Source organism: Onychomys torridus, chromosome 17 (assembly GCF_903995425.1).
Source record: "Onychomys torridus chromosome 17, mOncTor1.1, whole genome shotgun sequence".
Lineage (NCBI taxonomy): Eukaryota > Metazoa > Chordata > Mammalia > Rodentia > Cricetidae > Onychomys > Onychomys torridus.
In genome coordinates this window covers 53,204,394-53,218,114 of record NC_050459.1, presented here as the reverse complement: position 1 = coordinate 53,218,114, position 13,721 = coordinate 53,204,394, and the positions used below count along the sequence as shown (strand labels likewise).

The 13,721-nt window shown below is 39.7% G+C and overlaps 1 protein-coding gene across 1 annotated transcript in view; it reads right to left on the bottom strand.

Moving 5' to 3' along the window:
* Positions 1 to 365: 365 nt before the first annotated feature.
* Positions 366 to 13,721, bottom strand: part of Nek1 (NIMA related kinase 1) — a 139,517-nt gene continuing 126,161 nt past the window's right edge. The window contains exons 30-34 of the mRNA XM_036209437.1: positions 8,997 to 9,148; positions 6,267 to 6,478; positions 5,534 to 5,664; positions 4,840 to 4,972; positions 366 to 1,537 (exon numbers count right to left, since the gene is read on the bottom strand). Of these exons, the coding sequence (XP_036065330.1) occupies positions 1,524 to 1,537; positions 4,840 to 4,972; positions 5,534 to 5,664; positions 6,267 to 6,478; positions 8,997 to 9,148 (642 nt within the window). The 3' untranslated portion in view covers positions 366 to 1,523. The remainder of the gene's footprint in view (positions 1,538 to 4,839; positions 4,973 to 5,533; positions 5,665 to 6,266; positions 6,479 to 8,996; positions 9,149 to 13,721) is intronic.

Below are 13,721 nucleotides of genomic sequence, written 5' to 3'. Positions count from 1 at the left end.
CTTTCTTATATTCCATCACAGACAGTGGTCAGAACCACTGTTTTCTGGCACATGTTTTCTAAGTATATGCTCTGGGTTGAAGATGGTCTGACTGTTGAAGGTCCATGTGATGAAAGTTTGGTTCCCAGGATGGTAGTGAGGAGAAGGTGTGATTTGGAGGCAGGGCCCGGTTAGGAGGTCCTTAGGTTGCCAAGGGCTCTTACAGATTAAGGTAACTTTCAAGCCCAAGCTCAGCCCCATCAACTGCCTGGCACCCTGTCTCCAGATATGATTTCTCCCTCTGCACACACTCCTGCCATTGTGAGTTGACAACACAGATATTGAGAACAGTGCTAATAAAGACAACTGATCATATGCTTCAGGTACATAATACAAATTTAATAGTATAAAATAAAAATATAAAAATCAACGATTTAGTTCTGGATGTTAGAAATAATATACATAATAAAGTCAATACAGTACTAATAGTGCGGCAAGGTAAGAGTCCACGTTTCAGATGACAGGCTGATTGGTAGAGAAGCACACATCTCTGCTATTATTATTAAGAACATTCAGACTGTAGACAATGAAGCCATGTATACAGGCATATTCTGAAACTCTAACTGTTTCTCTACACAGTTTCACAGAACTGAAACTATGTGACCATCATTGTGATGACCTGGTGAAATCCTCATACTGAAAATAAGAGGCAGGCATTTCCCCAGAGTAGTTACCAAACTGTCAGGTGCCAAATGAGAAAAGTTCCTTTCTCCTTTTTAACACAGATGACCCCGAGGCACATTTATGAGAGGGGTCAGAAACCAAACGGCAATTTTATGCCATATGCTGGGTCCATGTTTAAATTTATAGCCTGATTTTTAGATATACCACTTCTGATCTATGAAAAGAAACAAGAAATTAAGGAACTTTTAAGTGTCAGGAAATATTACTTGGCTATTCCTTCATAATCAAAACTTTCAATGACTTTTAGGACTGTTTCCACTGACCTAGCTCAGGAGATTCAGTGGTTGAAAAATGACTTGAGAATACAAACTTCAAGGCTAAAATTTCATCTTCCAAATGTAAAGATTTGCATAGAGCCCTTGACAAGGATTATTTAATGCAGAACTGCTAGCCAGGATGAAGAATCCTAGACAGAAAAAAAGTCATGCAGAAATTTAAATGAAACCCCAAAGCCAGGCCTTTTATGACATAGGCAACTCCTTCCACAGAAGACGGCTGCTAAAATAGTTCCTTATTTCGTGGTAAATTTCAACACTGCTAATTCCAGTTCTGAGTCAATGCTTTGGTGGGATAATTTAAAGACATATACATTCTATCGAAGTTGGCTAAAGAATCCAAAAAACAAAATAAAGTAGATAAAATATAAGAAAAAACCACACTTCTCAGTTTTTTTCATGCAATAAGCATGCCCATCTTAAATCTGGTATTTCTCATAAATAATCTCTACTTCCCAGGAAGCTTGTATTATGAGTCAAGTTCAAATGTTTTCATATAGTTGAACAGAAAGAATGTCCTGAGGATTATTCATCATTGTCTGTAGAAAAGAGAAAAAAAATAATTCACTTCATTTTTAATTCAAGCAGTATCTAGTTTTTTTTTAGACATTTTCCTCTCTAAAGGAAATCATCAGTTCAGTTTTAAATGTAATTTTATTATAGTAGTGCATATTCATTGTACAGCATCCAGGCAGGGTTACAAAGAATGAAGGCGGAAGTAACAATCTGATATCCAAGACAACTAGTGTTACAATTAAGTAGGTATAAATCCTCAGATCGCTGTCTGAAGCACAAATAACTCCATTCATTTGAATAGCTGTACAGAATTCCATTCCATAAACACAATCTAACACTCCATCTAGAACAGATGAGGAGGGAAGGCATATTGAAGAAACCACATGCTTGGTCTGCCCATGCTCAACAGGAGGACTTGATAGTCGGCCAGTCTACCATTGGCCACATTCACCCAATTCTCCTTGTGAAGGAACGCCTAGAAACAGCTCTAAATAACTCACAAATTACTACCTCACCTTGACCTCTGACTCTGGAAAGCAGTTTCATGTGGGTTAGTGTTAGTTTTACCAACAGTGATAGTTACTAACGCTCACAAAAGCTGCACTGTAACAGTATCGGAGCTGAATAGTCGAGGTCAGTTTTGAGGACCTGACAATTTCCAGGGAAATTAAACAGAAATGAGATTAGATAGTCATTTTGAAAAGTGAAAATTTTGTTTGCGGTGTGGGTATACATGTGTGAGCAGGCAGATGTGCAGGTACACTATCTATGTAGGCATAAGCATAGGCAATAGCTGATGTTGGGGTGTTTTCCTCAACCTCTTCACCTCATTTTTTGAGACAATCTTTCAAGAGAATCTTTTTAATATGTCCCTTACTGGTTTCTCATCATTTTGAATGAGCTAGATCAAATTTTGCCATAGAGAATGAAGTGTGTAAGCCCCATGTATATGACATGATTTTATTATCTCCTAGATATCTAAAACACAACTACATATAAGACAGCTTGCTTTGAGATCCAATTGCTCCATACAAGAAGAGCTCCCAATATTCCAAATCCAATCACTGTCGAGCATTTAAACCGTCTAATGTTTAACATAGCATGTTAAGCTTTTACTCAGATAATGTATTTTACATATATCTATTCAGTGGCTGTATTAGTAAGTTAAAATAGACTATAGGATACACTAAGACGTTTGTAAAGGTTGCTAGGGTGTTCTATCTTGTCTTTTGCTCTTTGTAAAGGCAGGCACTTGGCTTTAAAACTGCTTTACATTTTCTCTCCAGGCCGGCTCTGGGACAGTGAACTTTGTGGTTTCACATATGTTTCCACCACAAACTAGAGCAAAACTGATCGTGTTCCTTGAGGGCTATATGGCCCAGCCTAGCTTTTGGTCCTTGTATGTAAATGGGCTTCTATGAAGACGGGCACCCTTCAGAAACCACCCAGCTGTGCCAATCCTACCTGTGGCTCAGTTGGTTGTTATAGCTCTCCACTGAAGGGGCAAAGCAAAATAAAAGCTTTTCAGACATTTGTCAAGGAACACTACAGCCTGAGCATACTGTTGCCGACTCCTGTGAAAAGCTCCATTGAAACAAGACTTGTGGAGAGCTTCCTCAAGGACCAGTCTGAATGAGAACAGAATTGGCTAGATCTTGCCACAGATTTACTGAAATAGAATCATTCTCTGGCCTTGTGTTGTTAGCTTACACAATGATATGAAAAATAACCAAGGAAATACAAATGCTGTAAACTTTATAGGTTATTTCTCATTTCAGTAAAGGACAGCTGGAGTGCAAGATCTCAACAGAATTGGGAACCTGTAAGCTCCAGACAGTGGTTAAATTAGAGACTCTCATCTTAATGATCAAGTCATCCTCCATCATTTTAGAAAATAAAACACCTATTCTACAGTAATACATTTGAAGGATATTTTCAAAGTCTTAACACTTCAGACTGTACTGAGATCTACAGACCTTTGGATTCTGTTGTGTTGGGGAGAAATACACCTTCCCTCCCCTAAAGAAACCAGTATTAAACTGAATTTTAAGGAACTAGATGATAGCTATCCAGGCATGGTGTGGTCGAGGAAAAGGCAAGAGGGTGCAGGATGCATGCATTTGAGGCTACCCTACAGTACACAGCAAGGCCTTGTCTCAAACAAGAACTAATCAAGACACAGACCACTGAGGACGGTCTCCACACCACAGACTGCTGTCCTCTGGAGAGCCCTGTGGACTCTGACTCTACTAGTCAGGATCCTGCTTCACTGTGAAGTTCCCAGTGTTTAGAGTGGAGACCTTCTCAACATTGTATTTTCACTCCTTCTCTTCTTTGGGGCTTGTTTATCTAATATGCTGGTTTCTCAAATATTTTTAAAACTGATTTTTGTTTTGTACTTGGATGTATTTTTAAAAATTGTCTTACTTTTAACTAGAGGGAATATAAATATATTTTAAGAAAAATTACATTGTTAAAATTAAACATCAACATTTAAAATCTTTAATTTCTGTCTATGAATTAAATCTTTAAATATATTCATTTTCGCAACCATGTTAGAAATAAATTAATGTTCAGAATTTTACATTTTCTGCCTCTGCAAAGAAGTCTAATGGTATGTCATTGATGAGAATTATTTTAATTTCTAGAGCTGCTGAGTCTTCAATTAGGAGCATTAAAAATTTTTATTTAAGGGTTGGAGAGATGGCTCAGTAGATAAGAGCACTCACTAGTTGCTATTGCAGAAGACCCAGGTTCAATTCCCAGCACTAACAGGGGATTGATACCCTCATTTGGCTTTTGTGGTACACATGCATACATGCAAAATATTCACACCCAATAAACAAACAAATAGAAAGGAAGGAAGGAAGGAAGGAAGGAAGGAAGGAAGAAAGAAAGAAAGAAAGAAAGAAAGAAAGGCATTAGAAATTCACTCAAATGTTACGTACAAATGAAGAACAGTGCCGGGCGGTGGCGCATGCCTTTAATCCCAGCACTTGGGAGGCAGAGGCAGGTGGATGTGAGTTCAAGGCCAGCCTGGGCTACAAAGTGAGTTCCAGGAAAGGCGCAAAGCTACACAGAGAAACCTTGTCTCGAAAAACTAAAACTAACAAATAAACAAAGAACACAGAACAGTGACTTAAAGAACTTAAGGCAACAAAATGTTGTGACAGGGCAGAGTAAATTGTATAGCTGCTTCAAAATATGAGATAGGTCCAGCACAGATCGCTTCAAAGCCCATTTGATGGGAGTGCCTTATCTTACATCTGTCACCTTGTTTTTTTCTCACATACGTTTAAAATATGAAGACATGAGAAAATTTTACCTTCTTGATAGGCTCCATCTGCCATGACTAAATGCAGAATCTTGGCATAGAGATGCTGATGCTCATTGCCCAAAATATTCTCAACTATTGTTGAGCAAATTTCAATATTTTCATCTTCATCTTCATGAATAGCCTATGGCAAATTACCAAATGCAAGTTAATATGGAAACTGCTAAAGAAAAGAAGCAACCAGTAACAGCCTAGGAACCACAACAATGGCAGCACAGCAAGCTCTCCCTCATGGTACAACATATGGGTAGTAACCAAGCGCTGTCTAATTAGACTCAAGGCCTTTTCAGTGTGGAAGGGGGAATCATGCTGGGTACTGTAAGCCTAGCCACTATAAGCAGCTGGTGATGTCAGGGAATTTAGAAGAAAACCCATTACTGCTATTTTCCTAAACCAGCACGATTCCTAACTACATCTAAACACTTACCACCATTATATCCACAGTAGAGTGCAGATCTCACCCCTCAACAAAGATGCTTATCTTTACACTAGCATGAGATCACTACACAAGGCTAAAACTAGTTGAGGTGTGGAGAACAAATCTTCATGGGAAGCCTGGCCCCACATGATACATCTGTGTATTCCTTTATATGTATATATACTAGCAATGGTTAAAGAAGAGGTCATGAATTTGGGAAGGGTAGGAGGGAAGAGAGGAAGAAACGATACAATTAAAGTTACGCACCTTTACTTTCTCATAAACCTCAAAGAACTTTTCAAAGCCCATTTCTTGCTCCAGGTGAAGTCTTAGTTCCTCCAAATGGTTAAAGAGACTGTCATATTCACATTCACTAGTGGTCTCACCATCACTATTATCTAAAAACCCAAAAAGATACTTTAAGATTAAAAGTGACTATCATCAATGGTAAGTGAATTATGGCTTCCCGTATTCGTCTCCCTTCAACACAAGCAGTCATCACTATGGTATCTGCCCGTCAAAACGCATTTAAAGCTGTCTTACCCAAGAATCTTACTTTGAGAATTGTTTCTTTTAAAGATATAAATAGTACATCGTGTTACAAAGAAAGATTCCCAAAAACATCACTATTAAATGTTAGTTTGAAAACAAATGGAAAAAGCATATTTCTATGGTCTGAACTGAAGCAACCAAACCTATGATAAAGGAATGTAACATGAAAAGACATGCAGAACACAGATGAGCCAAACAGCACACTAAAACTAAGTATCTTTATCATTGGAAAAACAAGTCAAGAAACAGAGAGCAAACAGCAGAGTAAAAATGCTTCACAAGTCACTGCTGTAACTCAACAGGAAGAAATGAAAAGCTGTTGTACATTTGTGAGAAACACACACAGTGAACACACGACACAAGACGGAAGTACACTTCAGCTTTAAAGAGACCTTCTACCTGAACTGTCTGAGCAAAGAGCGAACGAGGCCCACAGGCCAGCACACACCTGAGTGCCATTCCTCATTGAGGGCGCTTTCACTGCTGGGGTTGTCCTCCTCCTCCTCCGCTGCGTCTGTCCCCCTTGCTGTCTGCTCCACCTCGCTGCCTTTTAAGACCGACTCTTCCTCCTCACTGTATTCATCGCCGGGCTGCTCTCTAAGTAGCTGCTCCATTGAGGCCTGAAGCTCTTGTAAATCTGTGTCAGTTTCTCCAAACACACTGGAATTTGAAGAATTAAACTGAATGTTGCCTAAACTTTAACTTATTTTGAAATGGTGCTTCAGCTCCACACATGCATATGCATTCTCTCCCACTTAAAAGTACTAACTGTAGATAAAAAGAAGTCTAAATAAGCCTATTCAGTTTTAATAGTTTTAACTAAGAAAATGAGGATGCATACAACTGAGAAATATAGAACTTGAGGGATATTCTGCAATTCATAAACTAGAAGATGATTTGCTTACATTGGTCCTGATTTGCCAAGGAGAATCATGTACCTAATAGCATCAGTCACTGCCTAAACTTTGAAATAATGTTGTGTCTCTGTGTCCCAGCCATAGTTGGACAATTTAAGAAGGCAAAGATGTTTATCATTTGTTTTCTAAAAATGAATTAATATTCAAATGCTTAAAAGAAATTTTGAGCCCAGTGGTGGTGGTGGTGGTGGTGGTGGCACATGCCTTTAGTCCCAGCACTCGGGAGGCAGAGCCAGGCAGATCTCTGTGAGTTCAAGGCCAGCCTTGTCTACAGAGTGAGATCCAGGACAGGTACTAAAACTACACAGAGAAACCCTGTCTCCAAAACAAAACAAAAAACAAAAAAAATTTTGGAAAACATGATTTTGAAAGAAAAGTTCATCCCAATCTTCATGTGGATACTAGCTATGTACTATATGAAAAAATTACCATGTGAATGTATTTGAACTTGTAAAGACAAGTAGTCAAGGTCTTACATAGTATTTATATTTTAGTTTAGGCGAATAGGATGATGATACAGTGAATAATACCCAGAAACTTATCTTTTGTGCATATTCTGGAAAACATTTCTAAAATATGTAAGTAGATTTTCCCAAGAATAAATCAACTACCATAATCCTAACAGGAGAATCCTATTTTTGTGAGATTGAAAATGTGGAAAAAAAAGTCTATACAGTAAGACCTTATATTTATATAGCACATTAGTTTACAAAGCAGTTTCATTCTTTTGTTTGTTTGTTTGTTTGTTTGTTTTTTGAGACAGGGTTTCTCTGTGTAGCTTTACGTCTTTCCTGGAACTCACTTGGTAGCCCAGGCTGGCCTCGAATTCACAGAGATCCGCCTGCCTCTGCCTCCCGAGTGCTGGGATTAAAGGTGTACGCCACCACCGCCTGGCATCATCCTATTTTTAAATTCATGTTAGAGACATGAAAACTGTCAATCAGAGTCTGACATGGCTTGAGGCCTTATCAGTGAACAGCTAAGAGGACTAACCTCTGTCCTTGAGCATTCTACAGTCACTGAGACACATACTCAAGGCTGGTCTCTGAGGACATCCCGCAGACTAAGAGTCCTGTGAGAGTCTGGATGTGTGATGACATCTGCTGAGGGATGTTCCTAGTTTCATCTACTAGAAATGCAGCCTAAGTTAGGTACAGAGCTGAGGATGACCTCTCCAAGAGTTTACACTCCACTCCCAAATACAAATACAACCACCCAGTGCTGAATGTTGCGTTCACCAGTAAGTCTACTGAAACAGGGGACTAAAGTGACTTCCTCCAAACCATTAGGTCTTTAGTAACAACCCACAGGTCTCTATGAGGACTGATGAGAAGGGCAGTTTGGAACTTGAAAAGTAACAATGTAGATGCAGCAATCCTGATTCCAACTGGGCCTCACACACACCAAGCTCCTCTACTTCTGAGCTACAGCCCTGCATCCCCAGCACTAGACTCCTACCCTCCACTTTTCCTAGCACCTCCCACAGTGTGTGATACTTGTCTGAGGTGCTTGGAAGGCTAAAACTGAAGAGGTCAAGAATGATTCTTATCTGAGGCTTGGCCAACATTTCCTATAACTTTCAGAAATACCGGTACATTTCCTTTCTGAGTTCTATAATCCCCAAGAATCAAAAGAAAGGAATTTTGTGAAAGCAATTAAGTTATATGCAACATACAGCACACACCACACACACACATACACACACACACACACACACACACACACACAGAGTTACCCTGCCTCCCACTTCCACTATATCACACAAATAAAATAACCAGTCTAGAACTGTGGTTGCTATGTAAAATGAAAACAAAACTTTCAAATGAAAAAAGAAAAAGCAAACAAACCATCTACCTCACCACTGATATGTCCTACAATCAAACCTGTCACAAGACAGATATGAACCCTTCAGGTATTTAAGACTTCCAATTTCCCATCACAATCCTGGTATAATGGAGATTGCACTACTCAACACTCCTTACCCCGGGAAAATTAACTTTTCAATCACCATTTAGTAACTACTCACTATAATCACATCAGTGTTCTAGATGGATGTCAATGGGAAAAAAGGCCGTGAACACAAATAGAAACAATTTTTGTAAGCGTCCAATGAGATAGTAACTAGAGGCAGACATACATCGTCAAGAGGCTGACTATATTTAACCAAGTTGTAAGAAGTTGAAGGGTGATGGAAAGCCAGCTGTAGGCCATGATCTCTGGACATCACAGTGATACTCGCATTTGCTAATGGTTATACTCACGTGTCTTCAGAATCCGAGGGCCCTTCTTTACTGCGCTCATCTTCAAGCTCATCTATTTCAAGACTGTCTTGATGAGCGTCTCCTACAGTGGGCACATCCATCAGAGTTCTGAAGAGCTTGGACAGGTCTGGAAGTGAGCATGTCCTCAGCATCTACAGACAGGTTGACAGATGGGTCGACAGACTGCTTATTAGGAGGAAGAGAATTAAAAGCAGAAGGACAATAATCCGAGCTACTAATAACTACAATATTTAAATTATGTATGTAGATTGAAAGGATTCAAATTGCCTGAGGTTAGAACCTAATTTCCTTTTCTTTCTTTCTTCTTCTCCTTCTTCTTTTCTTCTTTTAACCAGACAGGGTTTCTCTGTGTAGCTTTGCACCTTTCCTGGAACTCGCTCTGTAGACCAGGCTGGCCTCGAACTCACAGAGATCCACTTGCCTCTGCCTCTGCCTCCCAAGTGCTGGGAAGGCATGCATCACCACCACCCAGCAGAACCCAATTTTCTTAAAATCCGGCTCACATAAGCAACACTAAACAGACTCAAACACACAGATGTATATGTGTGTGCCAATAATTATTAAAGAAGAGGTCATGAATTTGAGAGGATGTGGTAGTACATGGAGGAGTTGGGGGGGCAAATGGAAGGAAGGAAATGATGCAAACAGAGCACTCAGGTAAGAAATTCTCAAAAAGAATTAAATTAAAAATTCAGTTGTTGTTTTTTTCCAAACAAGAAAACGAAACTTGTGAGCATTGCCTGGGCTGTGGCACGGAAGTTCGCGATGGCGACCTTCTAAAGAGTGGGAGCGGTTCTTCGAGATCCCCCGGCCTGGAGTCCACAAGTACCCATTGTTTCTTTCTCACTCACCTTCCTGGGTCAACACTGCCTGGGCAGATTGCTAAAAACCCAAGGGAACCGTCTGGACTGTGGCAAAGCCCTGTCACTTACTCCCAGGAGCTGCTGGCTAGCTCCACGGGTTAAAGACAGACCCAACCGCCTCCCCGAGAATGGGTGAGTGAGGTCCTCACACTCAAACGGAAGGACAAGCCTCGAATCATTTGTAACAACCCTGAGCAGGACTCAGCCAACTGTGCTAAGGAGAGCACACAGAGTGGAGGTGTTGACAGTTGAAATCAGTGCTTGGACAAGAGCAGGAATAACAGGAAGGGCCTCTCTGGCCACCCTTTCCACAATTAGGATGTGATGGACAGTCAGGACAGGAGACAAGTAACTGTACACACGTCTCTCAAGGAATCTGAGAGTGACATCTGAGCACGAGGCCCTGAAAAGAACTCCGTGTTAGAGGGAGTAAGGCTTTGAAGAAAACACAGTACTTAATATATGAACAGAAAGTTGCATATTTGGTCAATCTTATTGGTGTAGCTTTTTCAGAATAATAAAGGATAGATTCCTATTATCTGAACATAGTTTACATATTATAGCAATTAAGGAAAATGATTATCAGTTACAAACTAGTGAAACTGGTAAAAATGGTAAAAAAAATAAATAAATCTTGCTTGCTAAAGCACTGAACAGCAGCAGCAGTGCTGAGGCAGCTGAGTGACTCCCACTGCCACCAGCTGAGGCTGCAGGTGCACTCACATGCAGTTTTGGGTTTATTAGGATTTGGGCCACATATACAATAAGCCAGCAGTATATAAAGTAGGCAGCTTGTAATAATCTCCTCAGGTTGACCGCTAATCACCAAAAATGAGTAGAATAAATTAATTACATACTTATACTTGAGAATGCCACATATTTGGGCCGAGAAAACTTAGCTCATCCAAAGAAATACACCTCAATTTTAGTTTATTCCTTTTAATAGTTAAAATAACTCCGCATACCCAATACTTAGCCCAGGATGTGACCCCTGCCTCTGCCTGCCAAGTTCTACAGTTACAACAGGTGTGTGCCACTACGCATATTAACTTTGATATCCATTGGGACAGTATCTCAAGGCTTATACTCATTTCCTGGTGTATCTGTAGGACAAGTTGTGTTCACAGCACTCCTTGGTAGGCCTCCTCCAGACTGCATGGAGCTGTTGGAATGCTGTCTGAGCTAGCCTTGACTTACGTACGATTTTGCCTTGCTCTCTGCAGCACATGGAATTATGGTTATGTGCTGCCATTGCAACCAACTTTATGTTTTAAATGGATTGTCATCTTTATCCACAGTAAAAACATTATATCACAACATTTCTGCTCTCATTTTTCGTGCTAAGGCTGTGAGCATATTATGCTCAGATTACACCCCTGAGGTATAGCACTAGATCCCTTCATTTCTTGGTTTTGATTCCTCTGGTTTTTCATATTGCTTAAAGTACATTTTATTGTCTTAGCACCAACTGAAAGCAATCCTCAAAATCCAGGCAATCCATAGCCTTGCTTGAGAGCTTACTTCAGGTATGGGTTTCCCCTCAACTCTTCATACCAGGGAGTATCTGGCACTGTTATAAATTCAAACAAGAGCAATGCTTCAGGGAACCTTACATTTCAGAAACAGTGTTTCCTTTCCTTTTTAGTATTAACTTTTTTTCTCCTCAAAATAAGGGAACCATATGAAACAGTGAATGAATTAGGTGCTAGTCCTATTAGTAACTTCACATCAAGTGCTACATCAAAGAATTCTCTTAATCTTTACAGGTCTTAATATAAAGTATGAATTAGCAATCCTCTAGTTACACTATGAAGTTGTTCATTATGGGCACATTTTGTTCAGTCTGATTACTACCATAAATACTTCAACACTATTCCCTCAAAACAGCTTTTACAACTAACTGCTCACTGTATTAGAAAAACAAGATAACATCTATTATTTAAGATGGATCCCAAAGTAAAAGGATTGGCATGTACTCAGGGAAAAAACAGGGATGAAGCTCCCATGGGTCAGAAAGCTCATGCTGCCCACTCCAAGGCTGACTCAAGGGGCTGGGTACTGCGGCAGAATCAGTCAGACTTCCTAGCTGGCTGTGCTAGAAACAGAAATGACGCTGTGGTTGTCATCTGACTGACTCTTAGGCCATCTCCCCCCACCTCGCCCCCACCCCTTAGGCCATCTTAAGGCTGAAAATTTGAAGAGTTAAGACACAGTTGTCTTTAGTTCCTTGCATTCCTTTAGTTTTCATGGAATGAATTAACCCTGAAAACACTAATATTTTAGAAAATTCACGGGAAGAAATACACCAATAATTTTCCTTAACCGTCATTACAAATACAAAGTTTAGGTTTTCCTCTCTAAGTATATGTTGGCATTGCTGCAAAATGAAAGCAGGTCTTTGGTACTACCTAATGGCTATAGGGATCTACTATGTGACTGTGGACAAGTGGCTTCTGTGTATGACGGGGTGACAACAGTATTGCCTGGGTGATTATGAACATGGGACTATTATGCTAAAACCGCTGGGACAATATTGAGGACACTGTACACATGGTTAGCCAAGTTGACTATCCTATATGGACAATTGATATTATACATTTATTAGTCATCTTTATAAAATCAAAGGCGGCTGAATTACCTCTCAAGAGATAAGTGGGAAGAGTGAGTGGCTGTTTTCTAATCCTAAATCTATATTTGCTTGAATTTTCGTGAGTTAGAATGTTCTAGTAACAAGAGAAAATTAAGAGTACTCCATATTACTCCAAAAATATGGTCTTCCCCCACTAACTAGGCATGGGCAAGATAGCAATTTGGTACTTCATTCTGTTAGAGAACAAAGAAAACAAAACACTGCACTGTCAGTCTCTTCACGGTTTAACTGGAGGCTACCTACTGATGCTATCTAGTTGTCTTTTAGTATTTACAATTGTATTTGGCCAAGTATTCATAGTAGCAGTTAATCATAAAGGGAAAGCATCGGGACTCATGACTGATGGTCTTTGAGAGCACTGCTAGTACTTCTAACAGTAGAGGCGAAGGCATAAAGTGATTCAAACACCCCAGGAAACAGCCAGGTCAACTGTGCACACCAAACGTCCATCTTCCTAAACTCTGTCCAGACATACTAAAGTAGTAGTGAGGCCAGACTCTAATATTCCATATCATGCTTGTTCAAAAATTTTTTTAGAATGAATACTCACTCTATTGTTAGAACACAATCAATCACTGGCAAATGACAAAACCCTTCTATAAAGAAGTATGACTAGAAATTCCTCCACCTTCAACCAAGTGACTAGTCACTTGTCCAGGCTAGAGTCTTGGTGAAGTTAGTCAATTTCTATCATCGTTATTAACTGTGTCATTTCCTCACTTGCTATCTAAGTTACACAGACCTTCTGTCAACCAACCATATATATATACTCATTCCCTTGCAGGACCACACAGAGTAACCACTGTTGTGAGCCACACTGCAAAATGGGCTGTTACAAAGGCAAGGGGTTTGTTCCTCTGGTAATCCAGATTCTGTAACTTGTAAAAGGAAGATTGTGAGAAAACCACAACTTTATTTTATTTAAACTCTTTGAAATTTACTGTTGAGAATCCACTTACTGTTATGCCCATGTTTTTTGTTTTGTTTTGTTTTGTTTTTTAAAAACCAAACCATTGCATTTAATTCCCTTAGGAAATCTGCTTCTCTGTTTGCAGAAGAAACAGACTTTAAGTCATCACTTATTACCAAACCTAAAGGAGCCAGCTGGGTGTGGTGGTGTACACACATACTTGGCAGGCATAGACAGAGAAGTGTGGAAAGCTTGAGGCCATGCTGGGTAGAAAGTAAGAC